This window comes from Lithobates pipiens, unplaced genomic scaffold, assembly GCF_037356315.1.
Source record: "Lithobates pipiens isolate NorthernLeopardFrog02 unplaced genomic scaffold, aLitPip1_a1.2 Scaffold_8, whole genome shotgun sequence".
In the NCBI taxonomy this organism is placed as follows: domain Eukaryota; kingdom Metazoa; phylum Chordata; class Amphibia; order Anura; family Ranidae; genus Lithobates; species Lithobates pipiens.
This window is the reverse complement of record NW_027507903.1, coordinates 243,181,411-243,204,298: the sequence shown is the minus strand read 5'-3', so window position 1 is coordinate 243,204,298 and position 22,888 is coordinate 243,181,411. Positions and strand designations below refer to the sequence as shown.

Sequence of the window (22,888 nt, the reverse complement as noted above, 5' to 3'; positions counted from 1 at the left end):
TACGTTTGTTGATGAAACGGTTAATGTTTTAGTACTGTAGTTGGGCTAATATACAAAAGGAGTTAAGAATTTTCACTCAAATTATGTAATTATTAGCGTAAAATATTAAAGCAGAGTTCCAGCTGGACCCATGTTTATTAAAAGTCTGCAGCTACAAAAAGTGTAGCTGCTGACTTAATAAACAGACGCTAAGGGCCGGTTCACACTGCAGGCGATGCGAGGCGACACCGACTTGCCTCGCCGCGACCTCAGCGGCAACTTGCAGATGACTTCTGTATAGAAGTCAATGCAAGTCGCCCCGAGTCGCCCCAATGCAAGTCGCCTCGGAGCGACTCGAGTCGCTCCTCTCAGAACGGTTCCATTGTACAGAACGGGGGCGACTTGCCAGAGCGCGGCGAGGCGAGTCGTGTCGCCTCGCATCGCCCGCAGTGTGAACCGGCTCTAACCTGTCCAGTGATATGGCCACCTGAAGCCTCTGTTCTCTACGCCACCTGTCCGCAGCGCCAGCATTGCAAATGGCCACTGCGTGTCCTGAATGGCCGAGCAATGATTTAGGAACCTGTGACGTGACGTGTCCTGGAAAAATGCAGGGAGGGAAGGGGAGAGGAAGATCCGCTTAGGCGGTGCGGCCAGAAGTACCTGCTGGGTACTTGTCAAAATTGGTAATGCCCCACCCCATGCCAAATGTGAGATGTCAGGGGGTCAGAATACCTTAAAGCGGAACTTCCACTTTTGGGAGGAAGTCCGTTTTAAGTCATGTGAAAAGAAAATTCCTGTTCACTTTGAATACCCAATCATGTGCAGGTGAAATAAGTAAACAGGATTTTTTTTTTTCACATGATTTGATGATCAAACACTTCAATCCCAGAGCCATTTTTTACTCGCATGTTTACAAAATCATTTTAGGCCTGAACATTACTTAAAACCCCCAAAACGTTATGGGGAGAATTCAGTGAAGCTGCTGCGCCACTTTTCTGGTGTTAAAGGGGTTGTAAATGTTTTTTTCACCTTAATGCATAGAAACATCTGACAGTGCCTGCGCCCCCCAGCCCACCCGTTTTACTTACCCCACCCCTCGAAAGTCCAGCGCTCGTCCCCCGACGTCCTTTCCACTGTTCAGCCTGGCCGCTGATTGGCTGGAGTGGATGGATGGAAAGCAGCGCAGCCATTGGCTCACGCGGCTGTCAATCACATCCACTGATGCGGAGCGCCGGGGGGCGGGGCCATATGATACAGCCAGCGGCTATAGCTTCTCACAATGCGATGGAGCTCACATGAACGTGAGAAGCACCTGCAGGAGGAAGCAGAGACAGCTGCCGAGGGACCCCAGAAGAGCAGGTTCGGGGTCACTCTGTGCAAAACGAGCTGCACAGTGGAGGTAAGTATAACATGTTTGTTATTAAAAAAAAAAAAAAAAAAAAAAAATTCACTTTACAATCCCTTTTAAATGCTCTCGTTAATGTGCCCAATTAACCACTACAATACTGGGCACTTTCGCCCCCTTCCTTCCCAGCCCAATTTTCAGCTTTCACCGCTCTAGCGCTTTCAGTGACAATTGCGCGGTCATGCTACACTGTACCCAAATGAAATTTTTATCATTTTGTTCTCACAAATAGAGCTTTATTTTGGTGGTATTTATTCACGACTCCGTTTTTTATTTTTTTGCGATATAAGCACAAAGAAGCGGAAATTTGGGAAAAAAAACTATTTTATTTTTTCTATTTTAAAAGAAATCCAATAAAATCAAATTTTGTCATAAATTTAAGCCAAAATGTATTCTGCTACATGTTTTTGGTAAAAAAAATTCCGTTAAGTGTATAATAATTGGTTTGTGTGATCACGGACATATGTACGCAAATGATCATGTACATATGTGTGCAGATGATCATTGGGACATGTGATTTTAGTGGGACATATGTGGGGGACATGTTTTTATTATTAGGGACATGTGTGTTTATTATTTGGGGATATGTGTGTTTTGGGGACATATGTGGGGACTGTGTTTTATACTGTGTGGTGTGTTTACACTAGACTGGTGATCAGTGAGTAAAAAGCTGTAAAAAACAGCTCATACTCGCTGATCATCAGCTGGCTGCAGCGATCTGCTCTCCTCTCCTCAGCGATGACTTCTGTGTGAGGAGAGGAGGAGCCGATTGCCTAGCAACCGGCTGTTTGTTTACATCACATGACGGCCGTGATTGGACACGGCCGTCATGTGATCAGGAGGGCCAATCACAGAGCCCTCCTGCCGATCTGAGATGTGCCGTGTCCCAATCGTCAGGTCCCCAAGGGCAGCACCAGGATCTTGGGGGCAGAAAGCCCATAAAGCAGAATGCTAAAGCCTTCTCATGAAGGAGCACCCCCACTCGTTTGGGTGAGGACAAAGGTCCTGCGATTCTCAAAGTCTGGCAGGAACAATGTCAAGAGCAGAGGTATTTCTGCAATTTTTTTTCCTCTAGGTTACGACTAGCATTCCAAGAGCCTGGACGGCTCAGTCGGCTTTTGATCTGAGGGTTCGGGTCCCTGTTTGGGTGCTGCCTGTGGGGTCCTTGGGCTGCTGATGCGGCAGTCTTTATGCAAGAGTTTCCGTCTCCTCTGAGAATGTTCCTAAGGATCCAGAGAAAAAAGAAGTCTTTCTGGCCTCTGGATCAGCTGTTATCCCAGTCGGTGTTATTAGAGATTCCCTTAGTGGAACAGGGGGTTTTGGCTCAAATCTTTTAAGGTTCCAGAACCAAACATAGATGTAAGACCCATTCTAGATCTTGAAGATCTAAATTGGCACTTAAACATCCGATGCTTTCATAATTCGATCGGCTGTGTCCATCCTGCAAGGAGGGGAGTTGCATATCTCCATGTGCCAAAGTTTCCCGCTTGCCAGAAATTTCTGCGGTTTGAAATATAAAATTATTTTTTCAGTTGTGGCCCTGCCATTCGGCTTAGGCACAGCACCACACGTGTTCTGAACGATTCTGGCACCTCCTTTAGCCAGGTTAAGGGCTCAAGGCATAGCGGTCCTAGCCTGTTAGAAGATCTACTTTTAATAGATCATTCAGTCTCGGGTCTAAAACCAGAGTCTGATCTCAGCCGTAAATATCTGAAATTTCTAGGTTGGATTCTCAACCTAGAAAGATTCTCCTTAAAACCAAGGGGATTACGGTACTCGGGGGGCCGGTTATAGATACCATACAGAAGAAGGTAGTCTTACGCCAGACAAGAATCAGTTCCATTGTAGAATTCAACTTATCAGAACAAAGGAAAATTCCTTCATTTGGCTGTGCAGGAGATTTTTTAGGGGAAATGGTGGCTTCCTTCAAGGCTGTCCCTTAGACGCAGTTTTACTCAGACTGCTTCAAGACACCATCCTGTCGGTCTGGAATAAAGAAGATTCAGGCCTTGTTTGTTTCCAATACGCTTGGCTCCCGACAGAGGTCAGAGCCTAAATTGGTGGTTGTTATCCAGCAAAAGGGAAAATCTTTATCCTGGAAGGTGTTAACAACAGATGCCAGTCTTCTAGGCTGGGAAGCAGCCATGGAAGAGGATTCTGTCCAGGGGAGATGGTCCAGGTTAGAGGACCTTGCCTATCAACTTTTTTTGGAAGTTTCAGGCAGTACATCTGGCCCTAGAATCTTGGCGGTTCAGACGGGACTGTCTTGACAGGATTCAGACTGACAAGGCCATGGCGGTGGCTTAGATCGATCACCAGGGGAGGCATGAGAAGTTGTGCAGCCCCAAAAAGAGGTGAATAATATTCTAGCTTTGGCAGAACACAACACTCCTTGCCTATCGGCAATTCTAATTTTTCAGGCATACTACTTGAGATGACAACAGTTATTTCCGGGAGAATGATCTCTTCACCCCGACATCTTCCTAGCAATATGTCAGATGGGATATTCCGGACATGGACCTATTTGCGTCCAGATTTATTAACAAGGTCGACTACTTTATGTTGAATAAACGGGTCCACTAGCAGGCGGAACAGATGCATTAGTCTTCCCATGGGATCAGTTTGTCACTGATCTATGCATTTCCTCCAGTTCTGCTACTTCCGCGCCTTCTCTGCAGGATTAAGCAGGAACAAAGGGAGGTGATTCTAGCGTCCTCAGCGGGTCCCAGAAGATCTTAATTTACCGAGATCATAAAGATGGCAGAAGGAGTCCTTTGGACTCTGCCATTATAGCCAGACCTTCTTGCACAGGGTCTGGTATTTCATCCTACCTTACGGACAAGAAGTTTATCGGGTTTGACTGTTGAATCCCACTCTATAAAAGATCGTGGGTGATCTCCTTCGGTAGTGTCAACTTTGACTAATGCCAGGAACCCGGCTTCCAGAATCACTTACTTTAGAGTCTGGAAGGCATAGGTTTCTTGGTGTGGAACTGGGGGTTGGCACCCCAGGAAGTATATCAGTAGGCAGGATTCCTGATTTCTGCATATGGGATCTGAAATGAAACTGGCCTTGACTTCTATCAAGAGCCATATCCAGGCCTTGTCAGTGTTTGTTCCTATGGCCTCTTGCTTCCCACTCTTGGTGTGTAGCTTATTCAGGGAGTAACACTGTTTAATCCTCCCTATCAAGGCACCTCTAAATCCTTGGGATTTAAAATTGGTCTTATCGGCTTTGCTGAATCAGCCGTTTGAACCTTACAAGAAGTTCCCTTGGTTCTTTGACAAAGAATCTTTTCTGCTTACCATTTCTTCTGCTAGAAAAGTATCAGAACTAACAGCTCTATCTTGTAAGAGCCATATTTCATCATGCATAAGGATGAGGTGGTTTTAGGTCATCATCCTGAATTCTTACCAAAAGTGGTAACGGGTTTTCATTTAAACCAAGATATTATTCTTCCTTTTTCACCAGAGCCTTAATCTAGGGAAGATAAAACGCTACAGTCTCTTGATGTATTAAAAGCGACCAGAGTCTATTTAAAGGTGACCGCTCAGATTAACATAACACAGGTTTTGTTTGTACTGCCAGAGGGTCTAAGATGTGGACAGACAGCGTCACGATCCATATTTTTAAAACGGATTTGTCAGGTGATTGTTCAAGCTTCAGCTTAAAGAAGAAAATTCTTCCTTCTCATATTAAGAGCACACTCATCTAGGGCGATTAGTGCCTCTTGGGTGGTGCATCATCAGGCCTCTATGGCTTAGATCTGTAAGGCCGCGACTTGGTCTTCGGTTCATACGTTTATCCGATTTTTATCAAATGGATATTAAAGGTCATAAGGATATTGTCTTTGGGCTCAGCACATACTGCAGGCTGCAGTATGAGTCCTCTGGCCTCCTGTTTTTGGTTTTGTCCCCCAAACCCCCCCCCCCATATTACTATGGCTCGATCTCCTCTGATGTAAGAAAAGAAAATAGGATTTTTAAAACAGCTTACCGTATATACTCGAGTATAGGCCGACCCGAGTATAAGCCGAGGCCCCCAATTTACCCCCAAAAAACTGGGAAACCTATTGACTCGTGTATAAGCCGAGGGTGAGATATGCCTGTCCATCCCTGTGTGTGTCCGTCCATCCCTCTGTGTCCGTCCATCCCTGTGTGTGTGTCCATCCATCCATCCCTGTGTGTGTGTCCGTCCATCCATCCCTGTGTGTGTGTCCGTCCATCCATCCCTGTGTGTGTGTGCGTCCATCCATCCCTGTGTGTGTGTGTGTGTCCATCCATCCATCCCTGTGTGTGTGTGTGTGTGTCCATCCATCCCTGTGTGTGTGTGTCCATCCATCCATCCATCCCTGTGTGTGTGTGTCCATCCGTGTGTGTGTGTGTGTGTGTGTGTGTGTGTGTGTGTGTCCGTGCAGCCTTGTGTGTCCAGCCTACCTGTCCCGAGCCTCCGTCCGGTCCCGTCCCGAGCCTCCGTGTCGTCCCGTCCCGAGCCTCCGTGTCGTGTCGTCCCATGCCAGGATCGCCGCTCTTCGTCGGCGCCCTGGCGGCCATTCCCCTGTTCAAAAGCCCCGCCTCCGCCTGTGATAGGCGGAAAACACTCAATTTCCCAGCAGTCAGTGTTCCGCCTATCACGGACATCGGCTCAGGATGAGCCGATGTCCGTGATAGGCGGAACACTGACTGCTGGGAAATTGAGTGTTCCGCCTATCACAGGCGGAGGCGGAGGCGCGGCTTTTGAAAGGTAGAATGGCCGCTGTCTGTCTGCTCGACACGCTGTTCGGGCAGTCAGACAGCGGTGACTCGAGTATAAGCCGAGGGGGGCACTTTCAGCCTCAAAAAAGAGGCTGAAAATCTCGGCTTATACTCGAGTATATACGGTACTTGTAAAATCCTTTTCTTTGATGTACATCAGGGGACATAGAGGTCCCTCCCTTCTTCTTATACACTTATATTGCTTGGCTTCAAAACTGAGGACTCCCAGCAAGGGGAGGGGTTATATGGGGGAAGTACACGCCTTAAGGGGCGTGCCAGTGTCCAGCATCTGATGGTCCAATATAACCCACATAGATATTACTATGGATCTGTGTCCCCTGATGTACATCAAAGAAAAGGATTTTACAGATAAGCTGTTTTAAAAATCCTATTTTTTCAGTGTTTTGTTATGTCCAGTATTCAGCTGCAGCAGTCCCAATTAAATACTACCTAGCGCAAGGTTTATATATTTATAACTATATAAAATGTATGCAGCGTTAGGGCCGGTTCACACAGCAAGGCGAGGCGAGGCGACACGGCTCGCCTCGCCTCGCTCCCGCAAGTCGCCCCCATTCAGTACTATGGAACCGTTCTGAGAGGAGCGACTCGAGTCGCTCCGACTCAGAAAAAAGGTTCCTGTACTACTTCGGGGCGACTTGCATTGACTTCTATACAGAAGTCCTCTGCAAGTCGCCGCTGAGCTCCCCGCAGGTCGCGGCGAGGTAAGTCGGAGACGCCTCGCCGCGCCTCGCTGTGTGAACCGGCCCTTATAGTTCATTTGTAATGAAGTGATTTTGAGGTGTTGTAGCTCACATGTGACCTGTTTCTTGACCATGGTCCTATCCTGTGCTGATGTGTTTCATAGACTTTAGACTTTATAGTGGTAGTAAATCGCAAAGAAAAAATACAAACTAACAAATGCTTCTGCAAAATAATAGCATAATGTGCTAGTATGCATTGCATACTAGCATATTATGGAAGGCTTACCTTAGAACGAAACCCTCCAGCGGCCATGTTGATCCGCGATGATGTCATGGCGGTGGCATGGCTCTCTCAGTGGACGGCATGCCGTTCATCGAGAGCGCAGTGCGCATGTGCCATTGACAGTGCACGTTTAGGAGATATTTACTGTACCCACAGGTAAGTTTATTTCAGGCTTACCTGTAGGAGCAAGTAAAGAATTGGGCTTTACTACCATTTAGAACAGTAAGGTCTTAGCAGACTGTGCACATTATTTAACAGTGTCCATTCTTTTTTAAAAAGGTGTTTATTTAAGTTTTCAACAGTACAGCTTATACATCAATCAGGATATAAATCAAATATCAGCACTCCAGTTGTATAAACAGAGGTGTATATACCCGTAAAATCAAGTATAGAGTGGTGTATGCAGTGGCCCGAGCACCACCTGTGTAGGTAACCTCCCATCCTGCGAGTTGACATACAGCTCGCTGCCTACACCATCATGTTTAGTAAAAACTATGATGGCGCTCGGAACACCACAAAAATAAAATAAACAATGAGGGCACACCACAGGAGTAATCAAAACACATTAAACACAGAAACAAAAACCCCAACAAAACATAGACACAGAAAGACAAGCAGGCATACCAAACACACACACACGTCACATCCACACAAGTCACCGTCCCACTGAGCATCACCATTTTCTACATGCGTAGCATCATCGTAGGGTCATATAACTGCCGACTTCTCCACAATCCACCCTTTCCCCCCAGGAGCATACTCCAAGAAACCCAAGGCCCCGGCCCACCCCCCACAGTCCCACCTAGGGGACTTGCGAGGATAGGACCACCCCCCAGAAAGAGCCAGAGACATCAACAGTGTCTATTCTTAGTATTGACCTGCTTCCTTGCTAGACTGCAGTAAGTATTTAAATATTTGAAATAACTCCCTGGCCTTGCACCTAAACACGTTCTAAATATTTTCAAATTATCTTGGCTTGAAGTCTGCAGCTGTCATTTAATCACATTCTATTTCTGTCTTGGTTTTTGTACAATAAGACTGCTTTCACACTAGCCCATAGAGTAAATTGCAGTGTTTACCATGCAGGCTAGTGCCTGTGTAAGGGGCCCTCAGGGGGTGGTGCATTGTACATTTTAGTGCATTACATGGTTTCTTTTTTTTTTTTTTTTCTTTTTTTCCCTTTCTTTCTTTCATTTTTACCCGAATTTTGTACAGGTCACCAATGTAAAAATCAGACAAATGCCTGTAATCTGCCCCAAAGAAGCTCGTGTGTGTGTGTGTGTGTGTGTGTGTTTTTTTTTTTTTGGAGCTTTAGCCTGGGTTTACACTGATGCGACTTTACAACGGTTTTGCTGCGTTTAGGAACACAGATTCGTGAGGCATGTTCAAAGCATAGTATTCCATGGCTTTGGTTCACATCTATGTATTGTGAATTTGATGCAAGGAAAAAGAGTCCTGTGCGTGTTGAGTGCGATGCAAATTCCTATGGTGCAGTGTGAATTTTATCTTTATAGACTTCACTTGAACTTGCAGTAAACTCGCAGCACACGGTTCACATCTCTGCAAATTGTTCACCGCCTCCTGAAATTTGCCATAAAATCGCACCTATCCACCTCCAAAGGCAAATTCGCACCTCTCACAGAACAAAAAAAAAAAAAAAAGGATCAAATTCGCAAAACATCGCATTGCAGTAGTGTGAGCTAAGCCGTTTTTCAGGCATTTTGCTTCAGGTGACAAAATGCTCAGATGTGAACAGGTGCCATTGAAATGGATGGGGTTTTGCTTGTTGGGCATCTTTCAGGTGTTTTTTGGGCATTTTATGAGCTGAAAACACTTAGGTGTGAATGCAGCCCGAAATGCTGTGCCATCCAGTGTTCTATGAAAAAGTCTATATTTCTGCACTGCACATCACTCCAGTTTCTATGTGCCTGTGTAGGGACTGTTTATCTTATATATGTGTGTGTGTGTGTGTAAAAGGAGTCGCAGTGTGTGTATAAGCCCTAAAAGTAGTTGTGGACACTAAACGTACTACATACATGCAAAATAACTTCATCAAGGTACAAAGGACCTGCATAGTACCTTTTTGTCCTTTTGGTTATTTGCCACTTCCCCCTTGCACTCCTCGACCGTTATTGACAGCCAGATCTTGCTGTATGACTACAGCAGCTGTAAGGCTTGGTTCACAACTTCACACTTCTGCGACCTGAAAGTTGTGCGCCTTATGGTGGGATTTTGCTGGGGCGACTTTAGAAACCGCTTTCAGGAATGCCTGTATGATCTTCCTGTAATGTTGGATCCGAATCACATCAATTAAAGATAAAGGATCCATCTTGGAGGTGACTTCCATTAAAGTAGAAGTACATCTACACACATCCATGATCAAACACTAACCTATGTAGCCCTATAAAGAAGATATCTGTATACATACCTTTTTTGAAGCCGGCCGGTTTCCAGTGGTGGAAGCTCTGCAGAGGACACGGATCAATAATGGCTGTGAAATGAATGGATAGTGATGTCACCCATAGACTTACTATGGGGCTTCTGTTGTCTGCAGTCTCCTCTGCACCGGCCTACACAGGGAAGCCACAGCTGACAGCTCGGCATTGGATCATCATCCAAAGAAGGTATTTATACTGATGTATTCTTTACAGGGTTAGATAGATTAATGTTAGATCATCAATGTCTGTAGATGTAGAGATTTTAGTGTTGGGGTGCAATTATCCTTTAATTTCTATGGGCACAAGTTAGATAGAAGTCACCTTGAAGTAGTACAAGAATGTTTTGTAAAGTCTGAGTGACTTCAGTAGTGCTAATTTAAGACCGCTTTCATTGCCTAATATGGGACTTCACTTCCGGTTTGACTATGCTACGGGAAGTGAAGGTAAATCTCCTCAATGGGACAAAGATGGCAAAAATAAACTATATAGGGGTTATAATCCTGCCCTATCCGAAATGGGGGGGGGGGGGGGGGGTAGTTTGCCTATAGTTTAGGTAATGACAAAGTTATTGCTGGATCAATGGACCCTCCGAGAATACCGCCAGCTGATGACAGCGCGGCCGGTTCCGCGGGTGAGGGGGGGTAGGCAGCTGGGCGGCTTAGGGGGGCTGCTGCCTGCTGGCCAATCAGGAAGCCAGCGGCCAGGGGAGCAGGGAGATTACATCATCTCTCACTGCCCTGCATCCCTCCAGTTCCGCCCTCACTGTGCGGGAAGCTGTATGCAGCAGAGGGATTATATCATCTCTCTGCTGCCTATCTTCACTCTGGGACTCAACAAAAGAACACCTTAGCAGAAAAGTGACACAGTAGGTGACAATCCGCAATGTGTGGCAGGCTACGTGGCAAGTGGCAATCCGCAATGTGTGGCAGGCAACGTGGCAAGTGACAATCCGCAATGTGTGGCAGGCAACGTGGCAAGTGGCAATCCGCAATGTGTGGCAGGTGACGTGGCAATCAGCAATGTGTGGCAGGTGACGTGGCAAGTGACAATCCGCAATGTGTGGCAGGCAACGTGGCAAGTGACAATCCGCAATGTGTGACAGGCTACGTTGCAAGTGGCAATCGGTAATGTGTGGTAAAGAATTACTTAAAGCAGAGGTTCACACAAAAATGGAACCTCAGATTTTTGGACACCCTAGCCCCCCCCCCCCCCCCCCAGTGCAGCATTTGGCACCTTTCAGGGGGGAGGGGGGTGCTGATACCTGTCTAAGACAGGTATTTGCACCCACTTCCAGGCATAGACTCCCATGGGAGTCTACACCTCTTTCCGTCCCCCCGCGCTGTCTGCTGGGACACACACGGGTCCCAGAGACAGCAGGGACCATTCAGATTGCGCAGCGCGACTCGCACATGCGCAGTAGGGAGCTGGGAAGTGAAGCCGCAAGGGACGGTTTGGCCTCAGGTGCTGACGTCGCTGGACCCTGGGACAGGTGAGTGTCCTTATTTTAATAGTCAGCAGCTGCAGTATTTGTAGCTGCTGACTTAAAGCGGAGGTCCACCCTAAAGTGGACCTTCTGCTCATCGGAACCCTCCCCCCCCCCCCCCCTCCGGCGCCACAATTGGCACCTTCCGGGATAGCTCTCCCGGGCGCCCCTCCGCAAGTGCCCGCCCCTTTCCGCAAGTGCCCCGCTGCCTGCTGGGAAACACACAGATCCCAAAGGCAGCGGGGACTGTCCTTATTGCGCAGCGCGACTCGCGCATGCGCAGTAGGGAACCGGGAAATGAAGCCGAAAGGCTCCATTTCCTGATTCCCATACCCAAGATGGCGGCGGCAGCATCCGAGAGACGATCTAGAGATCAGCTTCGGGTGCCAACATCGTGGGCGCGCTGGACAGGTAAGTGTCACTATTTTAAAAGTCAGCAGCTGCAGTATTTGTAGCTGCTGGCTTTTAAAAAAAAAAAAAAAAACGCGGAGTCCCGGCGGACTCCCGCTTTAAAAAAAGTTTTCGCGGGACTTCCGCTTTAACACAGAAAGTGCACAATATCTGTTAGAGGAAGTAAACCCCGTCAAAAAAAAAAAAAAAGAATAATTATGTGTAAATGCTGTTAATCATTGCTAAGCCATACACATTTGTCCTAAACAAGCTTTCTAAATACCTTATTTAGCAGTTTTATATTTTAGTCTCTTCCGGGTATCAGCCGTGCCATTCATCCTCCTGTATGTTGAAGAATTTGTGGACGTCATTTCTGCCTTTACTTAGTTTTCCTGTCCAAATCTCGCACATGTACCATAGCGAGATATAGTCACAAGGGGGAGAACCAGGAAGGAAAGGAGCATAGTGCGGTATTGCGAGACTTCGCTGTGTGCCGTTTTTATTGTCGGATAATGACACGGCAAGCAGAGCAGATAGAAACGGCATACATTGTGTGCTGTTAAAGGATATATTCCATGCGCAATCGCGGGTGACGTCATAGAAGGACAATTTTATATTGAAACCAAAACGGTGAGTGTACTTTCACAGGCAGCGATAAGCTGCCTGTGCTATATAGATTAATATGTGCAAAAGTAGTAGCGGAGGGTTTACAACCACTTTAACACTGCAAAATCTCAATGAAATGTAATTTTACGGTATTTTTCACTCCATAAGCTGCACCTTGGTTTTAGAGGAGGAAATTAGAAAAAAAAATTCTGAACTAAATGGTGCATTAAAATATACCAGTGCTAAAGAAATGCAGCCTGACCAGTGCCATAAAGTAAGGCCTGATGTCACGCCATCACATTCACTTTACAGAAGACAGAGCCGCCCCAGTGACCATTGTGGCCTAGCAGGAGATCGCCCGGTGCTCACGGGGGCTTGGGATATCTGTCCACTGCTCTTCTGCCTGTAACATGGCGGCAGGGAAGCATTGCCTGGTCAATATTTGCTCTATAAGATGCAAAAAATATGGTACGCTGTGCCATTACTGTATGCAGGGCTGCTGCTAGAAATCACGGGGGCCCTGTTCAGTCTCTGATACAATGAAGCCAGCTATTCAGTAACATCCATTGCAACCATTTTATTTATTTATTTATTTTCTTTTTTTTTTAATTGCCTACATGGCAGAATACAGAATGCATTTTGGACAAAGCTCTACTCATACAATGTAATCCCCATTGTATTAGAAGTATTGCCACAATTCAAAGGCATCTAGGCCAGAACACCAATTTCCAGTCTCTCAGGTCATTTGCAGTAGAGCATGTTCTTGGGTACTCTGTGTATGTGTACTATACTGGCTACCCGTTAGGCCCCCACCGAAAATATCCAACAATATGTTTGCTAAAAATTCACTAAAATCATTAGACAAAAACCCCATATAATCTATAAATTTCTTGCTAAATCTTAAACTGGAGTAAGTTCATAAATAAAGCTCTGTATGTGAATGAGGGCTTGGGGCACATTCATATGGGTACAGTGTAAATCTGCATTTTTTTGTAATGTGCCTGGAACCGTGTGCATGCAGCCTGTTCTGCTATGGGGATGTAAAAGCTGTATGAACAGTCGCAGGTCCTAATTTCAGTTGTTGTGTGTGCCGGTGTACAGCCCCAAACAAATTGGTGTGCATTTGGGCCACTCATTCACACCTGTCAGATCAGGATCTGTGGCTGTGTTTGTACAGTTGCTGCGTCCCCGCAGAGTAACGGGCTGCTCACACAAATTTCGTTTTTTTTTTTTGTTTGTTTTTTTACGTTGTTGGTGACTGGTGAAATATCGGGTGTCTAATTGGCTTTAGCTGCACTGTAAATGAATGAACAGGGAGCAGCACCCTGTACAGAGGCTCCATGTACAGTATTTTCACAAATGGAAGCACAGTAAACTATTTACAATGCTTCAGTTATAAATTAACACACTGAGTGATTGGTACGGACATATGTACCAGCCCCCTGTTCTCCATCCTGAAACTATCTACCTGTGTGCCCACAGCAGCCAGCGGGAGGGGAAGCTGGCGGTGCTGAGCAGGGGGGAAATGTGATTGTGAACTGGGAGGGTGATCTGTGCAGAGTAAGGGCAATTACTGGAACCAAATCCCCTGGGCGGCTCTCCCTGCAGCAGCTGAAAGTTAGTGGGAGGGAGAGGAGAAAATGCCAGCTTTCAGAAAGGGTAGTGTGGGTAATAATAGGAGTGCTGAAGGTCTGAGTTAGCATTAGTGTGTGTATATAAAGGTAAACCTCTTGATTTGAAATACTTTATATTGTTCCTCCCCAATTTCTATAATCCCCTAAATTTGATATAGACAGAGTTCTTGAAATATAACTAAAGACCAATTTTATTTATTTTATTACTAGATGGGGTAGAGAGGAATTAGGCTTCATGCACACGAGACGCAGATGCAAACGCTGCTGGACACATGTTGAAACCGGCGTTTAGAAACGCGCGTTTTGCCGCGATTTTTACCGCGATTTAGCGGCGTTTTACCGCGTTTTACCGCGTTTGCGTCTAGAAGCGTTTAGTTAAGCTAACATCATAGACCCTCCCCAGCTCAAAAATTAACTATTTCAGCAATTTTGTGAGACCAGAGTGAGTAGCAGCAGCTGTGAGAGCTGCAGTGTACTTGTATTTAGCGTGTCACTTGCCACGGCACCTGCCACAAGTTGTGGATTGTCCACTTGCCACGTGACTTGCCACATCACCTGCCACGTCACTTGCCACGTCACCTGCCACAAGTTTTGGATTGTCCACTTGCCACGTCACTTGCCACAAGTTGGGGATTGTCCACTTGCCACATCACCTGCCACAAGTTGTGGATTGTCCACTTGCCACGTCACTTGCCACATCACCTGCCACGTCACTTGCCACGAGATGTGGATTGTCCACTTTCCACGTCATCTGCCATGCCACCTGCCACAAGCTGTGGATTGTCCACTTGCCACGTCACCAGCCACATCACCTGCCACAAGTTGTGGATTGTCCACTTGCCACGTGACTTGCCACATCACCTGCCACGTCACTTGCCACATCACCTGCCACAAGTTGTGGATTGTCTACTTGCCACGTCACTTGCCACATCACCTGCCACGTCACTTGCCACGTCACCTGCCACAAGTTGTGGATTGTCCACTTGCCACGTCACCTGCCACGTCACCTGCCACAAGTTGTGGATTGTCCACTTGCCACGTCACTTGCCACGTCACCTGCCACAAGTTGGGGATTGTCCACATCACCTGCCACAAGTTGTGGATTGTCCACTTGCCACGTCACTTGCCACATCACCTGCCACGTCACTTGCCACAAGATGTGGATTGTCCACTTTCCATGTCACCTGCCATGCCACCTGCCACAAGTTGTGGATTGTCCACTTGCCACGTCACCAGCCACATCACCTGCCACAAGTTGTGGATTGTCCACTTGCCACGTGACTTGCCACATCACCTGCCACGTCACTTGCCACATCACCTGCCACAAGTTGTGGATTGTCCACTTGCCACGTCCCTTGCCACGTCACCTGCCACAAGTGGATTGTCCACTTGCCACATCACTTGCCACATCACCTGCCACAAGTTGTGGATTGTCCACTTGCCACGTCACTTGCCACGTCACCTGCCACAAGTTAGGGATTGTCCACATCACCTGCCACGTCACTTGCCACATCACCTGCCACAAGTTGTGGATTGTCCACTTGCCACGTCACTTGCCACATCACCTGCCACGTCACTTGCCACAAGATGTGGATTGTCCACTTTCCATGTCACCTGCCATGCCACCTGCCACAAGTTGTGGATTGTCCACTTGCCACGTCACCAGCCACATCACCTGCCACAAGTTGTGGATTTCCACTTGCCACGTGACTTGCCACATCACCTGCCACATCACTTGCCACGTCACCTGTCACAAGTTGTGGATTGTCCACTTTCCACATCACTTGCCACCTGCCATGTCACTTGCCACAAGCTGTGGATTGTCCACTTGCCACGTCACCTGTCACGTCACTTGCCACGTCACCTGCCACAAGTTTTGGATTGTCCACTTGCCACGTCACTTGCCACGTCAGCTGCCACGTCACTTGCCACAAGATGTGAATTGTCCACTTGCCACATCACTTACCACATCACTTGCCACATCACCTGCCACAAGTTGTGGATTGTCCACTTGCCACGTCACTTGCCACATCACCTGCCACGTCACTTGCCACGAGATGTGGATTGTCCACTTGCCACGTCACTTGCCACGTCACCTGCCACGTCACTTGCCACGTCACCTGCCACAAGTTTTGGATTGTCCACTTGCCACGTCAGCTGCCACGTCACCTGCCACGTCACTTGCCACGAGATGTGGATTGTCCACTTTCCACGTCATCTGCCATGCCACCTGCCACAAGCTGTGGATTGTCCACTTGCCATGTCACCAGCCACATCACCTGCCACAAGTTGTGGATTGTCCACTTGCCACGTGACTTGCCACATCACCTGCCACGTCACTTGCCACATCACCTGCCACAAGTTGTGGATTGTCTACTTGCCACGTCACTTGCCACATCACCTGCCACGTCACTTGCCACGTCACCTGCCACAAGTTGTGGATTGTCCACTTGCCACGTGACTTGCCACATCACCTGCCACGTCACTTGCCACGTCACCTGCCACAAGTTTTGGATTGTCCACTTGCCACGTCACTTGCCACAAGTTGGGGATTGTCCACTTGCCACATCACCTGCCACAAGTTGTGGATTGTCCACTTGCCACGTCACTTGCCACATCACCTGCCACGTCACTTGCCACGAGATGTGGATTGTCCACTTTCCACGTCATCTGCCATGCCACCTGCCACAAGCTGTGGATTGTCCACTTGCCACGTCACCAGCCACATCACCTGCCACAAGTTGTGGATTGTCCACTTGCCACGTGACTTGCCACATCACCTGCCACGTCACTTGCCACATCACCTGCCACAAGTTGTGGATTGTCTACTTGCCACGTCACTTGCCACATCACCTGCCACGTCACTTGCCACGTCACCTGCCACAAGTTGTGGATTGTCCACTTGCCACGTCACCTGCCACGTCACCTGCCACAAGTTGTGGATTGTCCACTTGCCACGTCACTTGCCACGTCACCTGCCACAAGTTGGGGATTGTCCACATCACCTGCCACGTCACTTGCCACATCACCTGCCACAAGTTGTGGATTGTCCACTTGCCACGTCACTTGCCACATCACCTGCCACGTCACTTGCCACAAGATGTGGATTGTCCACTTTCCATGTCACCTGCCATGCCACCTGCCACAAGTTGTGGATTGTCCACTTGCCACGTCACCAGCCACATCACCTGCCACAAGTTGTGGATTGTCCACTTGCCACGTGACTTGCCACATCACCTGCCACGTCACTTGCCACATCACCTGCCACAAGTTGTGGATTGTCCACTTGCCACGTCCCTTGCCACGTCACCTGCCACAAGTGGATTGTCCACTTGCCACATCACTTGCCACATCACCTGCCACAAGTTGTGGATTGTCCACTTGCCACGTCACTTGCCACGTCACCTGCCACAAGTTAGGGATTGTCCACATCACCTGCCACGTCACTTGCCACATCACCTGCCACAAGTTGTGGATTGTCCACTTGCCACGTCACTTGCCACATCACCTGCCACGTCACTTGCCACAAGATGTGGATTGTCCACTTTCCATGTCACCTGCCATGCCACCTGCCACAAGTTGTGGATTGTCCACTTGCCACGTCACCAGCCACATCACCTGCCACAAGTTGTGGATTTCCACTTGCCACGTGACTTGCCACATCACCTGCCACATCACTTGCCACGTCACCTGTCACAAGTTGTGGATTGTCCACTTTCCACATCACTTGCCACCTGCCATGTCACTTGCCACAAGCTGTGGATTGTCCACTTGCCACGTCACCTGTCACGTCACTTGCCACGTCACCTGCCACAAGTTTTGGATTGTCCACTTGCCACGTCACTTGCCACGTCAGCTGCCACGTCACTTGCCACAAGATGTGAATTGTCCACTTGCCACATCACTTACCACATCACTTGCCACATCACCTGCCACAAGTTGTGGATTGTCCACTTGCCACGTCACTTGCCACATCACCTGCCACGTCACTTGCCACGAGATGTGGATTGTCCACTTGCCACGTCACTTGCCACGTCACCTGCCACGTCACTTGCCACGTCACCTGCCACAAGTTTTGGATTGTCCACTTGCCACGTCAGCTGCCACGTCACTTGCCACAAGATGTGGATTGTCCACTTGTCACATCACCTGCCACATCACTTGCCACATCACCTGCCACGTCACCTGCCACAAGTTGTGGATTGTCCACTTGCCACGTCCCTTGCCACGTCCCCTGCCACGTCACCTGCCACAAGTGGATTGTCCACTTGCCACATCACTTGCCACATCACCTGCCACAAGTTGTGGATTGTCCACTTGCCACATCCCTTGCCACGTCCCCTGCCACGTCACCTGCCACAAGTGGATTGTCCACTTGCCACATCACCTGCCACAAGTTGTGGATTGTCCACTTGCCACATCACCTGACACAAGTTGTGGATTGTCCACTCGCCACGTCACTTGCCACATCCCCTGCCACAAGTGGATTGTTCACTTGCCACATCACTTGCCACGTCCCCTGCCACAAGTGGATTGTCCACTTGCCACGTCACTTGCCACGTCACCTGCCACAAGTTGTTGATTTTCCACTTGCCACGTCACATGCCAGTCACCTGCCACAAGTTGTTGATTTTCCACTTGCCATGTCACCTGCCAGGTCACTTGCCGCGTCACCTGCCAGGTCACTTGCCACGTCACCTGCCACAAGTTGTGGATTGTCCACTTTCCACGTCACTTGCCACTTCACCTGCCACGTCACTTGCCACAAGGTGTGGATTGTCCACTTGCCACATCACTTGCCACCTGCCATGTCACTTGCCACAAGTTGTGGATTGTCCACTTGCCACGTCACTTGCCACCTGCCATGTCACTTGCCACAAGTTGTGGATTGTCCACTTGCAATTGCAATTGTTTAAAATATTTTTCTAATGGTTTTTCATCATTTGCAATCATTTTTGAGATTTTTAATGTAAAAAAAAAGGTCACCTTTAAAAACGCATATAAACGCAAACGCGGCTAAACGCGGTAGCGGCGTTTTGCCGCGTTTTACCGCGTTTTACCGCGTTTTGCCGCGTTTTGCGCCTGAAACGTGGAAATTTTTGTTTCTGAACGCATTTTTTTACTTCTGGAAAAACGAGACTAAACGCAACTGCATAAAAACGGAAAAAAACGAGACTGTGTGCATGGACACATAGGATAACATTGAATGAGTTCAGGGGCAGTTGAAAAAACTGTCCAACTGCATCTGAATGCGCGTTTAACTGCGTCTCGTGTGCATGAGGCCTTAGAACAGATGTCAGACTTTTATTGCATTCTGTGACCTTGTTAGAGCAATACACCCTCTCTATTTCTCATGTTTACTCTTTTAATTGAAAGTAAAAAAATACCAAATTTTGGGTTGTCCTTAGAAAAGAGGAGAAATCTCCCAGTAGAAACGCTGGATCTTGTAACCCTTGTGACAACCAGGGATTTCTTCAATTTGAAGGGGTTTCTTTCCATTTACCCAAGCAACAAGTAGAAATACATTTAGAATGTATCTTTTCGGGAATCACTGGGACCTCCACAGTGGGGAAAAAATACATTTTTAAAGGATAAGTTCACCTTTCTAAAAAAAATAATAATAATAAATGCACATCTTTTGCGGGTAAAAAATGTGCCGTTATTATTTATTAGCCTGTAAAGCATTTCTAATCACCGGTGAAATCTCAGGCTCCTGCAGATTGTCAGTGTAGCTGTCTACCTGTACCTTGTACGGACAGGGGACAAGCAGTTACTGAATGACAGGAAGCATCAGTGAACTACCTAGGGCGCTCATCAGCACCCTGATAGTTTGAGAACTACACGCCATCAGCTGCAATGACTGATGGTAGTTGTAGTCATTCCCCCTCCCCCATTCACAGTACTCTGACAGTATGACACAGCTGGATGTTGGCCCACTGTCACAATTAGAAGGGGGAGAGGATGCAAGAATAGGAGCATGTTCCACCCACCCTAAACCCTGGTGTAACGTTCGCAAAGGTGAACTTGTATAAAGAAATTTTTTAACCTGTTGGTGCCAACGGCACACAAATATGCGGCCTCTTGGGTGGGCCAAGCGGCTGCATATTTGCGTGCAATATTGCAAAACCAGATGTGCCAAGAGCGTGGCACAACTTTCACTGTAAAGGAAACGGTCCTGTAGGAAATGTGTCAGCTAGCATTTGGCTGTGCCTGGGGAACACCAGTCTGTTGATAATCTAGTGGCTGTAATACTTTGACACTTGACTAGGAGCAAGTACACCCTGACGTCAGTTGCTGCATCTATATTCTGTGACTGAGAACGTACTAAATACCATCGGAAACCATGTTAAATTAACTGTACTGCGTTTCTGCAAAAAGCACCAAAATGCACATAGGTGTGAACCAGACCTAAACCATGAGTATTATCCTCAAATTTTAGCAGTGTTTTGTTTGTTTCAGGTGTGTGGATGATGTGTATACTATGGCTAGTGATCCCTTGGAAGGATTTCATGAAGTGAATCTCGCATCACCCACAACTCCAGATGTCGGTGTTATTGATGTAAAGCCTCAGGAACCAACTACCTCACCTAATGTTGTCTACAGACCTTTAAGTGTCCCTTCAAACCCTTCACAACAAAACTCATTGAATGCATCTGACTTGCCTACACAGCCTGTGTATTCTTCACCAAGACACTTAAGTTGCCGCAATGCTACAGGGAGAAGGTAACTTCTAATTAAACAACTAGATCATTAAAAGCGAAGTATGGGGTCCCCCCCTTTTATACTTGCCTAGGTGAATGCAGCATCGGTCTGATGCTGCATCTGTCCCCGGCACCTCTACACTGAGAACCGAGCCATCAAACATTGCTGATGGCTCGGTTCTCATAGATCCCCGAGAGTAGAGCTGCTGCCTGTCAATCAGCAGCTCTCTTCTCTGCTCCTCCTTGCTCATTGGAGCGCTGAGCTGTGGAGGGGCAGGGAGTGGTCGTCTCAGCGGCTCGCTGTGAACCTGAGACGGGCATCAATTCAGGCACATGGCAGATCCAGACTTTATTGTTGTGATGATGCGTGCCTGGACTGTTTCCAGTAACGTAGCAGAGAGCGGACCTCAGACCGCTCTCTGCTGAAAACGGGTCACAGGAGTGCAAAACGAATTGCACTTCTGTGACCCATAGGAGATGCCCAGCCAAATGAACACAGGCTGGACTTCTCCATTATAGGCTCCTTTACATTTTTACAGTCGTCTGTGATGCATTGTGTGTTTGCAGTCAAGTGAAGTTGCGTAGTGGGGTGCCATATACCATCTAAATGTGCATTTTCCCAAATGCATGATCTTTGCTGCATGTTATTGCGCATAGCACAGTGTATAGGTGTGAAGCCAGCCTTAAAAATGTCTAAAAAGGTGCAGTAAATAAGTAAATAGGTCAGTAAGGTCTCAAATAAAAAAAAATGTTTATGCTTTCAAAAAGAGAACAGATTTTTGGGAGTATGCACATTACCTTTGGTGATGCCCAAGTGGATAGCCCAACAGTCCCTAAATGGGAGTAGGATGGTGGCCCTGAATGAGCTGTCTCCAAAGGTAATGTGCATTTTCCCAAAAACCTGTTCTCTTTTTGAAAGCATAAACATTTGTTTATTTGACAACTTACTGACCTATTTACTTATTTATTCCACCTTTTTAGACATTATTGATGCATCCCACTCCTGATGATTGGCTTAAAACGCCATGAAACAAGTCCACACTTAAGGATGCCAAGTCAAGTTTGCTCCAATCATGAATTTTATCAACTGCATTCTATATCTACATTTATTAAGATAACCATGTTCACTTGATCTGTATATCCACTCAGTTGTTTAATTGTGATTGCTTGTACCAATTATGTCTATCCAAATATGTCAATATGGGTACTACTGTATTCTATTATGCTTTATTCTGCATGATCCAGGTATTATATATTATGATACTATATATATATATATATATATATATATATATATATATATATATATATATATATATATATATATATATATATATATATATATATATTGGATTGATTAGCAACTCTTTATGGTTACACAGATCTTCCCATCAGGGACTGTGACAATCTAATTTTAGGTATCCTAGACAATGGCAAACACACATCCATGCCTTTATTTAAAGTCCCACGACCCACTTTCTTTGTTTTTTGTATTTTTTATACATTTCATAGGGTCTTGGGTCCCCTTTCACACTGAAGGCGTTTTAGCACTAAAAATGGCGCATGTAAAGCACCTGAAAAACGCTTCCCATGCCTCCCGAGTGTGAAAGCCTGAGTGCTTTCACACTGTGGCGGTGCGCTTGCAGGATGTTAGAAAAAGTCCTGCAAGCAGCATCTTTTGGGACGGTGTATACCGCCCCTGCCCGTTGGAATGAATGGGCGGCTCTGCCGAAGCACTGTAACATGGGCACTTTTAACCCCTTAATCGGCCGCTAGTGAGGGAGAAAAGTGCCGTTAAAGCTAGCAGCGTTTTACTACTAACGTGGTGTGGCCCCTGTGTGAAAGGGGTCTAAATTAATACATTTAGATTTAAGTGTTTTTAAATGAGCAGACCAGCGAACTAATATGTATGATCTTATTTATAGCACCAGCTTATCGGATACTTTGTCATGTTCTACCTCTGGATGTCAGACATGTTCACCCAAACACAGTCGGAGGAAGGACGGCAACCGTGCAGAGAGGGAGTTTTTGCAGGGAGCAACACTAACCGATGTAGTGGACGGGCCAGATGATGTGCTTAACTGGAGTACAGACAGCATGTCCCGCCTGCGGAGTCCATCTGTTCTAGAAGTCAGAGAAAAAGGATATGAACGACTAAAGGAGGAGCTTGCTAAAGCCCAGAGAGTAATAACGTGCACAGTGTTAAGCCTATGAGAATTATTGTATTAGCCACAGTCTTCTGTTATAAAACTATATTTAGTTGCAGTCTTAGAAGGTAGCTAAAAATGTTCTTTTGACCAACTTTGAAATATGAGGGTCCTTGTCATTGTGCTAGCTATCTTAAAACAAAAAGGTCATTGGTTCTGTGTATATTGAATGCAAAAACATAAACATTCCTAAGGCTTGTTCACATGTGCATCAGTACCCTGAGTTTAAGTAGCATTTTAAGAAACATTTTTAAAGCCTCATAACCCCTCTTTAATGCCTGCCGTAAATATTGCAATGGGCACCACA

General features: G+C 46.9%; 1 protein-coding gene across 1 annotated transcript in view; it reads left to right on the top strand.

The window, feature by feature from the left end:
* RAB3IP (RAB3A interacting protein) overlaps positions 1 to 22,888 on the top strand; it is a 120,636-nt gene that overhangs the window by 20,497 nt on the left and 77,251 nt on the right. Inside the window, exons 2-3 of the mRNA XM_077468927.1 lie at positions 20,133 to 20,396; positions 22,300 to 22,558. Of these exons, the coding sequence (XP_077325053.1) occupies positions 20,155 to 20,396; positions 22,300 to 22,558 (501 nt within the window). The 5' untranslated portion in view covers positions 20,133 to 20,154. The remainder of the gene's footprint in view (positions 1 to 20,132; positions 20,397 to 22,299; positions 22,559 to 22,888) is intronic.